At 33.1% G+C, this 15430-nt stretch overlaps 1 protein-coding gene across 1 annotated transcript; it reads left to right on the top strand.

Annotated features, from left to right (window-relative positions):
• LOC18608826 (probable beta-1,4-xylosyltransferase IRX10) lies at positions 151 to 3807 on the top strand. Its single transcript, XM_018116087.1, has 4 exons — positions 151 to 512; positions 1045 to 1433; positions 2426 to 2667; positions 2957 to 3807. Exons 1-4 carry the CDS (start codon positions 419 to 421, stop codon positions 3468 to 3470), a joined length of 1239 nt encoding a protein of 412 aa, XP_017971576.1. The 5' UTR covers positions 151 to 418; the 3' UTR covers positions 3471 to 3807.

Raw genomic sequence — 15430 nt, 5'->3', positions numbered from 1 at the left:
AGGAGAGACGGACACGGACCCGCCATCAAACCGGCAAAACAAACGCAGCTTTCAGAAGCATTCAGGGATACATTTTTCTGTACGTGTTGTTTACAGTTCAAACATCATGCTAGTATTTTCCTTTTTTTAAGACCAAATAAAGAAAATGTGCTCTCTGTTCCTTGAAGCAATGCCTCCCAATTTTCACTTTCAATTCCCCAACTGGAAACCTCCATTTCCATTTCCCCCCACTATAACCTCAACTCTAAGAAAACTCACTCAACTACTCCTCCTAATGACGTCCCACCATATTTTAAACTATGTCGTTTATGTTTCTCTTAAATATGGCTGTTCCTTCCTCTCCACCTCCAATCTTAGACAGGACCCATTTTCATTTCTTTGTTGATTCCTTTTTTTGGGTTCTCGAGATTCTGCCAAAATGAGGCGATGCTTGTGGGGTTTTCTTTTCATTGCCTTTGCTTTAGCTTGGAGCATTGCCGCTGAGCACAATCCTCGTACTGAGAGAATTTCTGGTATCTCTTGTTTCCAATTTTGCTCGAATGTGGTTGGATTTTAAAGCTTGTTTTCTTTATAAAAATGGCCTTTAATATATCAAGCTCATACTCTTGCTGTTTCTGTTAGCTATGGTCTGGGTTTGAACATTGATTATCTTCTGCTACAGCTTTGATTTATCATACAGAATGGAATTTAGGTTTAATTGGGTTTTCATGGTCTTATGGAATTTTGCTTCCTTTTCATTTTCTATACTATTTATGAGTATAAAAAGAAAACCATTATGCCCATCATTACCACTGACTGTTTATTTTTTTGAACTAAACTTATATACATGCATTGGCTGTTCTACTAATTTTGATTTTATCAATTTCTAAACTTCTTCTAGAATGTTTATTGAGTTGAATGAATAAAAAAAATCTGAAAATTACTGAATGTAGAAAAACCAATCTTGCTTTGCCCTATTAAAATGTGAGATAATTGATGGTTTATAATCTGTTGTGCTATATTACTTAAAACTGTTGAATCTAAAATGGGATTTGAATAATGCAGGAAGTGCTGGTGATGTCCTGGAAGATGATCCAGTAGGAAGGCTGAAAGTTTATGTTTATGAGCTTCCAAGCAAATACAACAAGAAAATCCTTCAGAAAGACCCCAGATGTCTCTCACATATGTTTGCTGCTGAGATCTTCATGCACAGGTTTCTTTTATCTAGTCCAGTCCGAACCCTCAATCCTGAGGAAGCAGATTGGTTTTATACCCCTATATATGCCACTTGTGATCTTACACCTAATGGCTTGCCATTGCCCTTCAAGTCTCCTCGGATGGTGAGAAGTGCAATACAGCTTATTTCCTCAAGCTGGCCATACTGGAATAGAACAGAGGGGGCTGATCATTTCTTTGTTGTGCCCCATGACTTTGGAGCATGCTTTCATTATCAGGTAACTGATTCTATACTTTTCTGTAGCCTTACATGCTCCTATATTGATGCTGGCATATTACTAAACCATATATCGGATACTTAATCATGTTTTGCATCACTTGTCAAAAAAAAAAAAAATCATATTTTGCATCCATTTTAGCATAAATCTTCAAATAATCACAATCTCATAGTCTATCTTGTAGCTTCGCCAAAAGTACAGGGTAGAGTTAGAAGTCATGCTTTGCCAAGAAAGTATGTTCAAATCATCTGAGATGGCTCCAACCCAAGAATGATTATTCTCATGCGTGTATTGTTTCTAAAAATATCATATATTGAATGACAAGAATCAGTAAAGCACCATTTAAGTTATTTTAATGTGCAGGAAAAAACATTCTTCCATGGGCTTTAATGGAATAGCATTGGATTTTTTGTGGATGCCTTTTACTAGTCCAATAAAATCTGTAAGATTTGGCTGGAGAAACTTAAGACCAAGAATTCAGAATGCCATAACAACTATGGAAATCATTTTAAAGTTAGAAAGATAAAGAATTCATACTTTAGTTCTAATCCTATCATATTGCAATTGGCAATAAAAAAGGGTGTGCATTTCAGCAAGCAATATATGGCATTATGGGTGTGAACTTGACTCCTAGATCAGTGTTTTTGTATTGTTTTGCAAGCAAACAAGCTAAAACATGTGATTTGCACCTGCCACCCATAGAAGTAATAAAAGAAAGGATTTCTATTCTGGACTCTGGTGGTCCTTACACAAGGTGTGCTAGTTTGGGATTTTCTTGAATTTACAATGAATTTGTAGTCAAATATGTGCCTATGATGTCAGTTTATGTTCAGTGTTTGTCTCATCAAATCCTGTATGCGTATTTATTCCCTTCTATAATTCTGGTTAGTATGCAACTGAATCCACTTTATATTTTACACAGACTGATTATTTTCTACCAACCACAACTGATGTACAGAGTTACAAATTTTTTTTTATTATATCTTCTCCAGGAAGAGAAAGCTATTGAGCGGGGGATCCTTCCAATTCTTCAGCATGCTACCTTAGTTCAGACTTTTGGGCAACGGAACCATGTGTGCTTGAATGAGGGTTCAATCACAATTCCTCCTTATGCTCCCCCTCAAAAGATGCAGGCCCACCAGATTCCACCAGATACTCCACGGTCTATTTTTGTCTACTTCCGTGGGTTGTTTTATGACGTGAATAATGACCCAGAAGGTGGCTACTATGCAAGGTTTGTTTCTTTAAAGCTTTGGTAAGTTTAAGTTTAGACTAAGGCCTAGGTAAAAGTACTTTCTTCCAATGGAAATGACCTCTTTAATTTGCATTTTTCTTGTGTACTCTAAGATGACTAAATGAGGTAGACATGAGACCTTATAATCTCTCCTCTGGCCTTGATGCATGACCTTGTCTGTCAGTTTGGATCTGGCTTCACCCTTTACATCAAGTTGGAACCTAATTTTACAGCTGTGTGGCTGTTAGGTTGAACGTAAATTCTCACTGATTCTTTTGGTGATTGGCAGAGGTGCTAGGGCAGCTGTTTGGGAGAATTTTAAGAATAATCCACTCTTTGACATCTCCACTGAACATCCAAACACGTATTATGAAGACATGCAACGAGCTATATTCTGTTTGTGTCCCCTGGGGTGGGCTCCCTGGAGTCCTAGGCTGGTTGAAGCTGTAGTATTTGGCTGCATCCCTGTCATCATAGCAGATGATATAGTCTTACCCTTTGCTGATGCTATCCCCTGGGAGGAAATCGGAGTGTTTGTTGCAGAAGAAGATGTTCCAAAGTTGGATGCAATCCTCACATCTATACCACCAGAAGTTATTTTAAGGAAACAGAGGCTACTTGCAAATCCTTCAATGAAACGAGCCATGTTGTTTCCACAACCTGCACAACCAGGAGATGCTTTCCACCAAATATTGAATGGCCTAGCTCGTAAATTGCCACATCAGAAGAGTATTTACTTAAAGCCGGGTGAAAAGATGTTGAACTGGACAGCAGGACCAGTTGGCGACTTGAAACCTTGGTGATGAAACTGTTCCTCGATATCTGCAGCTTCACCAAGCCCCCTCAGGTGTACCAAGTCGAGTTAGGTGTTGGCCTCATATAGAATTCTAAAATTTTTGTATAGAAGCATACGTATGGAAATACATACTTGGATATAGATGGATGACGCCTTCTACTTCCACATGTAAGAGTAGCAACAATTGTTTTGATCGTAAATTGAATTTTATATTTGACCTCCATTCCAGTGTCCTCTGGTCCTCTGTTGCTCAGAATGGATACAGGGGACCTGTTACCTGTATTTGATGAACTTTTGTCAATGATTTGGATGGAGATTAGTTGATCACGTGTGGCAATATGATACTCAAGTGGCCTTTGTGGGTGCCATAGCCTTTGGCACAATTCACAATCGTTGGTACCGTGGCTTTTTTTAATTGTTTGGGTGGGTTTGAGTTGTGGAAGCTAAAAGAAATACAAATGGCATCGCTTTGATGATGATAATGGTCACTTAATCAGGTTAACTCAACTCTTAAATCATGATAAGGACGGGCCACTTGTCGCTTAGGTAGCTCTTGTAAGTGTTGATGTTAATGAGAAAAGAATCATGTGTTCAACTTAGGCAAAAGAAAGGCTACCATTTCTCCAAAATTCAAAAATCCACATGTGAATGGGGAACCAAGCTGATGAGCAATTCAGCATTGATATGCATAGGAATTCAGCATTGATATGCATACTTCCTAATTTGTTTGGCCGCCATTCACCAATAAAACAAGCAGGGCGGAGCTAGTCAACTTTTATTGGAGGGGTCAAAGGTTTAGAAGAATAAAAATTAAAATTTTTTAAAATTAATATATTGAATTTAATCATTAATAATCAAAAGATTTATAATAGATAATAATTTATATAACATTTAAATCAAAAGAAATAAAAAGAACAAAACTTATAATAGTGCTTTAGAAAAGTTTTGTTCGACGATGACAATATATTTTTTAATATAAACAATTAAATTATTTGTAAAAAACTTATCATCCATTTTGTTTTGAAGTTTTGTCTTTCTCGATATAAACAACTAAAATATTAATGTAGTCAACATTCAATATTCTTATTTTATTATATTTAAGTTTATGATACTAAATATTAAACTATAATGCATAAAATATAAATAGTTAAATATGATATATAGAATTAATAATGTCTTCTTATACTCAAGATAATTTTCTTTCAACTAAATATAAAATGTAAAGCACATTAAAAACATATATTCAAGATAATTTTTTCTTATATAATTAGGACTAATAAAAAATTATATATTAGTGAAATTTTAAACAACAACCAATAATGCAACACTTGAACTTATATTTGAGAATTACATTTACAATAATAATTTTAATTTTTAAAAATTAAAATTATTAAAAATAAAATCCACATAACAGAAAAAAAAAATCATGACAAGTAGGAGATATAACCTATACAAAAAAAAAGAATATAATTGATGATTCGTAGAAATTTTAAAAAAAAATCTATAGAAACTTAAAATATATGAGCAGATAGAATATAATTGAAAAAACTAAATAAATATAAATAATAATAATAATAATAATATAAATAAAAAAATTAAATAAAAACTTTATCTCTTTATGATTGCATAATATAAGGACAAAAAAAAAAGGAAAGATGAGTAGAGAAATTTAAAAAATTAAAAAAAAATAAAAATTTGAGTAAAATTGAATAAGGCTGGTAAGATCATTTTATTATTTTTTAATTATATTAATTATTTAATAAAAAATTATTTTAAAAAATCATTAAAAATATATAATATATAAAAAATTTCAAAAATTTTGGACCCCCCACTCCGACCCTGAAAACAAGTAGGTCCAGTCTATTGGTTTATTCTTCAATTTAATACCAAATTTGATTAAGAAATGTTTTTTTTATGGTATGGTTAGATGTCATCATCTCAATTACATTTTGCTTCATGACATGACTTGGCATGCCTTGAAAATCCAATATTGCCTAAGCAATTTTATAGCATTCTAATGTTACATTTTTACACTCCATAATCACGTGACTAACTATTCTGCAAACCAGAAGAAATCACGTGACCTCAGTCATACATCTTGTAATGTCTTGATAATGTTTCTAAATGTGAGGATAAAGCTTAAAAAACCAAAAGAAAGTAGGTAGAGCACACCAATCAAAGCCCAAATAGTAGCATTGTTATGCTCAACCAATTATAGTCTTTCATCATGACATTATTATTTTAAAAGGTCTTTTTTTTTTTCATAGCAAATGCAGAGATAAATATTAACAATTTGTCATTTTATATTTTTTTGCAAACATTAGCTATAAAATTGAGTAAAATATAAAAAATATACTAAATGTTGTGAAATATAATTTTGAAAGAGAATATTAGAGAAAAGTATTAAAAATGTAAGAATGTAAAAAGATTTTCTATTTCATTTCTTGTTTCAGTATCTCTACCATCAATTACAATGCCTCTATTTATAGGCACACATAAGTGGAAGATGAATGAATTTACATAAATAGAGAGGATGAATTTAGTAGATATGAATGTGCATATACTAGATGTAACCAGGATATAAGGATGTACAAACATAAATATGTTCATTGGATATGGGGAGATATATTGGGTGTTATAAAATACAATGGATATTCACATATTTTATAACACTTTTCATTGAATGTCCATTGTATTGCCTTATTAAAAACCTTAAGCTGGAAAAACCCAGTGGGACAAAAACAAGTCAAAAGGAAAAAAGAGTACATTGCATGGTTCATAATTTCTGCCCCTTAATTAAGCCATATTGCCCTTTCTAGGGCAAATTAATCTTTCATTTTTTTAACTTTTCGTATTCTAATGCTATATACTAATTTTTCAAATGTTGACATCGGTAATGACTTGGTAAAAATATTTGCAAGATTATTGGTGAATCGAATTTGTTTAACATCAACTTGTCGATTTTCTTAGAGTTTGTGAATGTAGAAAAATTTTCGGTGAGATATGTTTAGTCCTATCACCTTTAATATATCCTCACTTGATTGTGCAATGCAAGCCAACATTATCTTCATAAATTATAGTGGGAGAATTTGTAACCGGTGTTAAACAAACAAGAATTATGAATATGCATTGTAATGGATTTCAACCAAACACACTTTCTTCTTACTTCATATAGAGAGATAATCTCGGAGTGGTTGCAGGATGTAGCTACTAGTGTTTGCTTAGTAGAGCACCAAGAAATGGTGGTGCCATTATAACAAAATAGATAATCGGTTTGAGAGTGAGCCTAGTATGTATTAGATTTATATCTACATCAACATATCCAACTAAACTAGAATTAATGGAATCTTTGGAATAATATAATCCCAAATCTATGGCTCATCGAAGATAATGGAATATATGTTTTATTCTATTCTAGTATCTCCGGGTTGGCTCAAAACTAAAACGTGCCAACAAATTTACTGTAAAAGCAATATTCGATCTTATACATTGTACCAAGTACATCAAAGCCCCAATTGCATTGAGATATGATACTTCAATACCAAGTATCTCCTCATTAGGTTTTCTAGGATGAAACGGGTCTTTTTAAGGATCAAGAGACCTTACAACCATAAGGGTGCTCAATGGGTGAGCCTTGTCCATGTTAAAACGTTTAAGCAATCTTTCAATATATGCTGACTGATGGACAAGTATTCCATTTGTTTTGTGCTTAAGTTCTAGACCAGGATAAATTTTGGTTTTACTCAAAACTTTAACTTTAGATTCCTTTTTCAATTATTCAGCAGTTTTAGATAACTCCTCTAGAGTTCCAATCAAATTCATATCGTCGACATAAACTGCTATAATATTAAATCCAGTTTTCGATTTCTTAATAAACAAGCATGGGCAAATAGGATCATTTTTGTACTTTTTCTTAATTAGGTACTTGCTTAAATGCTGATATCACATGCGATCTGATTGCTTTAATCCATACAAAGATTTTTGCAACTTTATTGAGAACAAGTTGCGAGGAGTGTATGCTTCAGGCATTTTGAATCCCTCATAATTTTTTACATAAACATTGTAGTTTAATGAACTATATAAATATGTCTTCACAACATCCTTAATATGCATATCTAGTTTTTTAAAAATTACTAGGCTAATAAGGAAACGAAAGGTAATCATATCCATCACAGCTGAATATGTCTCATCATAATCAATCCTAGGTCTTTGAGAGAAACCTTGGGCAATGAGTCGAGCTTTATATCTCATGACCTCATTTTTCTCATTTGGTTTTCGAATAAAAACCCATTGGAACAATGGGTTTTATATTGTTGGGAGTTCCAACTACAAGCCTTAAAACCTCTCGTTTAGCTAAGGAAGCTAATTCAGCTTGGATTGCTTCCTCCCACTTAGGCCAACCATGTCTTTGATGACATTCGATAATAGATCGCAATTCATAATCATCGTTTATAATCTCAAGAGCAACTAAGATTATAAAAGCATCATTGATGATTATCTCATTTCGATCCCAAATCTCATTGCAATATGTAATGGAAATCTCAGTATTCCCAAGGTTAGTGGTCTTTTCACAAATTTGTGCCTCTTTAGGGGCAATAATCTTTTTTGGAGCAAGCTCAACATCAGGCTTTTCTAAAGTGTTTTCCTGATTCTTCTTTTTTCATTTTCTAGGGATAATGTCTTTTAATTTTATCAGTTTCCACACTTCAAGCGTGGGCCATTTTGATCCATTTTAGCCTGTTATTCAGGAACAACAATCCTAGTTGGAACATTCACAATTGGAATATAAGACTTTGTAACCTTAGTAGCATCATTAAATACTTCAGGAAGTCTATTGGCAATTGCTTGTAAATGGATTATATGTTATACCTCATTTTCACATTCAAGAGTTCTTGGGTCTAAATGGGATAGATTTTTCTCATTCCAAGAGAAAATCTTAATTGGTTTATGCTTTTTAGCTATGGAAGCTTTAGGTATCTCAATCGGTGGAAACACTGCTTCATCAAAATGACAATCCACGAATCTGGCAGTAAAAAGATCACCAGTCGTTAATTTCAAGAACCTAATAATGAATGGTGAATCCAACCCAATGTAAATGCTTAAATAGCGTTGAGGACCCATTTTAGTCCTTTTTGGCAGTGCTACAAGCACTTGCACAGTGCAACCAAAGGTGCGTAAATGTGAAATGTCTGGTTCATAGCCTAGAACCAACTGCATGGGAGATTACAGGAGACTAGCAATGGGGCGCAATCTAATTAGTGTCGTTGCATGCAAAATGGCATGACCCAATGCTGAATAATTAAGCTTTGTTCTTAATAATAGAGTACGAGGTATAATTTGGATGGGCTTAATCAAGAATTCTACCAATCCTTTTTAAGTATGAATATGTGGAATCGGGTGCTCAAGCTTGATTCTTAGCGAAGCACAATACGCATCAAACCTCTTTGATGTAAATTCACCAGTATTATCCATCTTTATGCTCTTGATTGGACAATCAGGGAAATATGCCCAAAGCTTTATAATTTGCACAAGTAAACGTGCAAAGGCGACGTTACGCATAGATAGCAGGCAAACATGGGACCATCTGTAAGAGGCATCCATTAATACCATGAAATATTGGAATGGCCCACTTATCGGTTATATTGGTTTATAAATATCACCTTAGAGTCTTTACGAAAATAAGGGAGATTTAAGATTTACCTTTGTCATAGAAGGTTTAGTAATGAGTTTTCTTTGTAAACAAGTTTCACATGTATAATCTTTGGACAACAAAAAATTTTTATCCTTTAAAAAGTGCCCTTTAATATTTTAGATTATCTTACTCATCATCGTAGCTCTCGGGTGACCTAGACGATCATGCCAAAGTCCAAATTCATAGGAATTTACCAATCTTCAGGACATGGTAGCGTAGGATTCAATAGCTCTAAGAGTGACACAATATAATCTTATAGTTAAAGCTTCTAGCTCCTCATGGATGGTTTTAGAGCCCATCTTATAAAAAGTGATGTGAAAACATTCCTTATTTTGCTCATAAATTGTCTTAAGATGGTACCCATTACAATGTACATCTTAAAGCTAAGTAGATTCCTCTTTGATCTACTACTTAGCAATGCATCCTTGATATGTAAGTTGGTGCCATTTGACAGAACAATTGTGGCATTTCTGGAGCCATCAATAATCTCAATGGGATTTGATATTATATGGACATTTGCCTTACGTAATGTCACACTTGAGAAAAAGTGCTTGCCATGAAGTATGGTATATGTCATTGCATTATTAAGCAAACAAACATCTTCGCTTTTCTTGGTGATTCCCATTTGCACTTGTATTGACAACTTTAAGTGTCTTAAGTGTCACAACTTAATTCTCGAGCCATGATCGGTGCAAGGACCTGATAAGCATAGCCCACTAGGCCCAAGCAAGCCTCTCAATATGCATTTGTATATTAACCCATCTATCTAGCATATTTCTTTAAGATTTGTACTTAATAGTGTTCATAAGCCGATTTCTCCAACACAACTCATAAAACCCAAGTGAATGCTCACATTAGCATCATAATTCAAATCATACATAAATAGTTGTCAATATATCTTTGCAAATTCACATGAAACATATACAAAGACTTTGACCGTCAGCGGAGTGGCTTTGGATGGGGAGATATGACTACTGAGTGTCAAGATAACTACCCAAGGGATGGGGGTACGCGAACACCTCAATCTACGTATCAACCACCACTGAATTTGAAAACATGAAGTTGAAAATGTGAGTATAAACTTAGTGAGTGAACATAGGAAGGGAACAAGCAATATAATAAGGAAAAGCTTGAAATCATAATGCACTTATTTGAAAATGATGCACTTTAGCTTAAGTCCTTATTAAAACCCTCAATTGAACCCTTGGTCGCTAAATCATGTGACGATAGAGAATTCATATTCAACATGAAATTGGAGAAGTGGAAAATATGGCAAAAACCAGCCAAATGCTAAGCGAAACAGAAAGTTTCATTCTCGCTATAGCAAAAGGCATTCTTGGTTTGCATACAGTTCAGTTTTTCAAGCATATCTTCCACTACATGGATCCAATTGACATGCTTGTTGGGTAATTAGAAAGATAAGAGGTAGGCCTACAACTTTGATGTTTACCATTTTTCCCAGTTTGGAAGGGAATATGGTCAAAATCATCATCAATTTGAAAGCATTGCACCAAAACCCGAGAGTTTCTCGCTGCTGCGAGATTTATTTTCGCTACAACGAGATTCAGGGCAAATGACAAATAAGGGGTTTTCACATGCCACAAAATCCATCCCTACTATATTGCACATCAAAGTGAACACATACACAATAATCAAGTTATTGACATTCAAAACAATCACATATTATAATCATAAACTTGCTATCACATATACATATATAAACATATATCAACAAATACACCATCCCACTTCATTCTTCATCATAGCCGGATCATCAACATCATCGGCCTATGCGCACTCCCTACTCGCACATAGTCGGGTCATCATCATCATACAAGATTATTCATACACACACATATATACATATATCAACACAGTATAAGAGCACATAGGTCCATTCTTTTACACATTTCACATTTCACAACATCAAAATATTTTGTCAAAGGCTTGTTCCCAAGGCACACGTTTTTAAAGACAAGTTGAAATAAATCATTCAATGTTTCATACCAATACAATTATGTCTCCCAAAACGATTTTTGAAATGCAAGTTCACTCACCTTACTATAGCGGGATATTACATCGCTATTTGATCGAAGGTGTCTTTAACTATTTTCACTGGCCGGTCGCTCGTTATTTACTCCAGCATGCCACCACAGTACTCTAACCTTATCTTTGCACATCCTAACAATAATACGAACTCAATATATTTAATTACATATGTATACAGGCAGCACTTCAATCAATTAATCCTTACTCAAATTTATATTTTTCATCCTATCATGAAACCATCTTCAATTAATTCACATCTTAATACATTTTTACCAAAATTACTTATATCATTGCTTACGAAATTCCTTAGATTATATCACCGGTAACTTAATTATGATGTCACGTGTCTACTTCAACCTTTCTAAATAATTTCCACCCAAATCTATCTTATATATCCACACATAATCCACATATATGGCAGCAACAATCATTCTTACTTTCACTCGATTATATCTTAGTTTACATGATTGTTATCTATCTAACTTTCAATACTTTGTTTCTCAATCCTCCATCCACAATATTCCTTTTTCATTTCTTTCAAACAACATGTCATACAATCTTAATAATTTTCAACTAGCTTAGGCAAATAAATCCTTTCAACAACCATAATTCCTCACAATATTCAACTAACTGTAGGCTTTAAAACATAGTGTTATGCTTACTGTTTTCCTTTTCCACTTTGAGTCCTTCATGCACCCATGGGTTTATTGGCTTACATGTTACCAATTGTTTCTCCAATCAAGCCAATCTTTGCGTTCCTTGCTTGAATCACCAAAACCAAGCTTTTTTTATTTTCTCTCTTTTTCTTTCTTCTTCTCCTAGAGTTTATATGTGCTAGAAATTGGGGTTAGAAGTTGTAACTTTGGTGCACAAGAAGTTGGGAGAAGAATGAAGCAAGAAGAGAAAAGAAATGAAAAGAAAACAAGGAAAGAAAATGAAAGAAAATTAGCTTTTCATGGGAGAATGAGAGAATGGCGTTGGAAGCTTCAAGAATGAAGAATAAGATATCTTGCTAGGAGAATAAGGACTGTTTTGGGCTGATAAGGATGAGAGTCAAAGCTTCCTTTGGAAGCTTTGACCAAGCTTTTGTGTAAAATTACCGTTTTACTTTTTTTGTTTCTTTTCATTTTAATTTAGTCATCCCAACACTCATTTAACTCCAACTTTCTTCTATTATCTTCTTCTACACATGTACAAACAAAGTATGAAGTTTGTACTCCAACGCAGTATCCTCATAATATTTAAAATATTTATTTGCCCCCGCTATCTTTACTTAATAAAGACACGCGACCCCATTAACGTCATTTTTCTCCAAAATTCTCTCATTCTTCTTCTCACCCACTTAGATTGACCATATACTCCTTCTTCATGAAAAATTTTGACAGTGAATAAAATATTAATAGTTTTATAATATTTTATTTCAAAAATTTCCTCTTGTCTCTTCTTGTCCCCTTGGTACTCAAAATACCTTATTAGGCCTCAATTGACTTCCGAATCACTTTTTATCTCACAAATTCTTCTTTGATAAAAATATTATTATTTTATTATTATTTTCTCGTATGTAGAATATTTTATCTCAAACTATTCCTTTCATCCTTCATCATTTCTAAACACCATAATTAACCTCAATTGGCATCTAGTAAGTTTTATTAATCACCATATCAAAGTACGGGGTATTATATTAAGGGCCCATTACCGTTTCAAGGGATGAAAAGAGGCTCAAGGTCTGTTGTTGGCTTTAAGCCGGTTGGACGATATACAAAATTAAAATCTAAATGATTGAAGAATAATAAAAATTAGCTTTTCAGTTGGTTAGAACCTTGTGCTGATAACATATTGTGAAATATAACTTTGAAAGAGAATATTATAGAGAAGTAGTAAGAATGCAAGAAGATCTTTTATTTCATTTCTTGTTTTAGTATCTATACCATCAACTATAATGTCTCTATTTATAGGCACACATAAGTGGAGGGGGGAATGAATTTACATAAATAGAGAGGATGAACTTAATAGATAGGAATGTATATATACTGGATGTAACTAGGAGATAAGGATGTACCAACATAAATATGTTCATTGGATATGGGGAGTACATTGGGTATTATGAAATACAATGGATATTCACATATTTCCATAACACCCAAGACCATAATATTGTAATGATATCTTTGCAAATTACATCTTATCATTTACTAAAAGAGGTAACATGCAAATTTGTCATTCTATTTATTATATTGGTCTAGATTTATCGTTGATCTTTCAATGTAATGTTAGCACTATGCTTTTAAATTTCAAATAAATATAATCAATTGTAACAAAAAAAAATTCATAGAATATTATTATCTAATAATAAAAAATAATAAATTTATTGATTTTAAAAAAATAGAGTTAAAATAATGAGGTTGAATTTTCATGTGAAAAATTAAATTTTTTTTTCTTTTCTGTTTTTACTTTCTCCTCTCCATGGGGTCGTGCTTAAACACTTGTTCTTTTCCCTAATTCTATCTTATTCTTCCTTTTCTTTTTCTATCATTGCAAGTCCTTCCTCTCTTCTTCCTTTTTCTTGTTTTATGTCAAATATGTAAGCACGACTCCAGATCATCATCAACGAGTAAGATGATGGTTTTCTTACGAGGTCATTACCCTTTTTCTAAAATGATAATTTGATGAAGTATGCAATGTCCATACTTGTAAAATTTTCAAATTTTCATTTTCATTGTCATCAATCACCTTATTTGCCTTCCTTTTAGAGGTGTTGGCATAGATTGGGTTTAGGTAAGGTTTGCTCTAGTACCACTTTGTTATAAGATCATCACATTCTCTCGATTAACTTGATGAGATGCGTAACACATACCTAAACCTCCCAATATCTCCTTGATGTGGGATTAAAGCACTTTGCCTATGTTATCTAAAGCATTTGGTGCAACTCTTTCTCCAACCCAATCCGACGGTGCCTTCATTTCTATCGATCGCCCTTCTAAAATTGAGCGTAAGTAGGGTACTCTCTAATACCACTTTGCTATAAAATCATTATCCTCTCTCATTTAACTTAAGAAGGTATGCAACGTTCACTTAAACCTTTTAAGATCCCACACTCACCCGACATGAGATTGAAGTATCCTATATACTTCTTGTAAAGTATTTGACGTAAAGCTTTCCCTCTCTCTTCCTTTTTCCTCTCTTTTTTCATTTTCCCCTCCTTCTACTTTTTTTCTTTTCATGGGCTCTCTCTCTTTTCTTCTTCTCCCACCGCTATTCTTTCTCACCCAAGCAAAATTGGCCAATGATTCCAAATTGATGCTAGATGGCCAGATTATACACTTCCCCTTCCTCTCCCTCCACTTTTCTTTCCCCCTTTATTATTTCCTTTAAAAACAAATTAAAATTTTTATTGATGAAATTATTTTAAAATTTTAAAATAAAGGGCACTTTAATTTTTGTTTTTCTAAGTTGGGTATTTCCAAAGATGTTTTCTTTGCCATTCAATATTTCGTTTTGCCACTTCATTTTTTTAATTTTAAAATTCATTCAAACAAAAATATTTTAACAAAATATTCCTTTGTAGATACAATTGACTATATTTGCTTCAAATTAAAAATGCAGTTTTACGCTCAAACATTTGGTTAATATATCTTTTTCCTATTTAAATAGATAAAACTCAAATCTTTCATTTTTCAATTTCAAAAGTATAGTGCTAAAATTGCAATTATTAGAAGATTGATGATAAATTTGAATTTCAAAAAGAAAGTGTTAAAATGACAGACTCTAAACCACTAAATAAAATAGGAAGATAAATTTACACTCTAACATGTTAAAAAAAAGTACACTTTTATAAATTATAAATGTAGAAAGATAAATTGAAATTATTTCTTATGTTGGACTATAAATTAGATGGTTAGAATTATACTATAATATAGACAATTTCGTACGAATTAAAAGATAATTTTTTTTAAAGAAGGATTAATTATAATAGCGATTCTATTTTGTGTGGGAAATATTAGACTGCGTCAGCACTCCACAAAAAGGAAAAATTGCAAAATTAGAAAATAAAAGAAAAATGGAAGCGAAAGCTTTGACAAAATCTTCAAAGCAAATAGAGATAAAATTATGACGTCAGCGTGAAATGGAGTCTGCATCCAAAAGAAATAGGTAAACTAAATTCGTTTTCCGAGATTGCCCTTCCTCCTACCCATCCATCCATCCATCAAATGTCTTCACCTGCCCGT

Source organism: Theobroma cacao, chromosome 2 (assembly GCF_000208745.1).
Source record: "Theobroma cacao cultivar B97-61/B2 chromosome 2, Criollo_cocoa_genome_V2, whole genome shotgun sequence".
NCBI lineage: Eukaryota > Viridiplantae > Streptophyta > Magnoliopsida > Malvales > Malvaceae > Theobroma > Theobroma cacao.
This window is presented reverse-complemented; position numbering and strand designations above follow the sequence as displayed.

What these genes read in the sequence shown, in the direction of transcription:
- LOC18608826 (XM_018116087.1), top strand. Translation starts at nt 419, where the DNA reads ATGAGGCGATGCTTGTGGGGTTTTCTTTTCATTGCCTTTGCTTTAGCT. An exon ending in TCGTACTGAGAGAATTTCTG is followed by an intron (nt 513 to 1,044) that starts GTATCTCTTGTT and finishes TGAATAATGCAG; the next exon opens with GAAGTGCTGGTGATGTCCTG. An exon ending in GAGCATGCTTTCATTATCAG is followed by an intron (nt 1,434 to 2,425) that starts GTAACTGATTCT and finishes TATCTTCTCCAG; the next exon opens with GAAGAGAAAGCTATTGAGCG.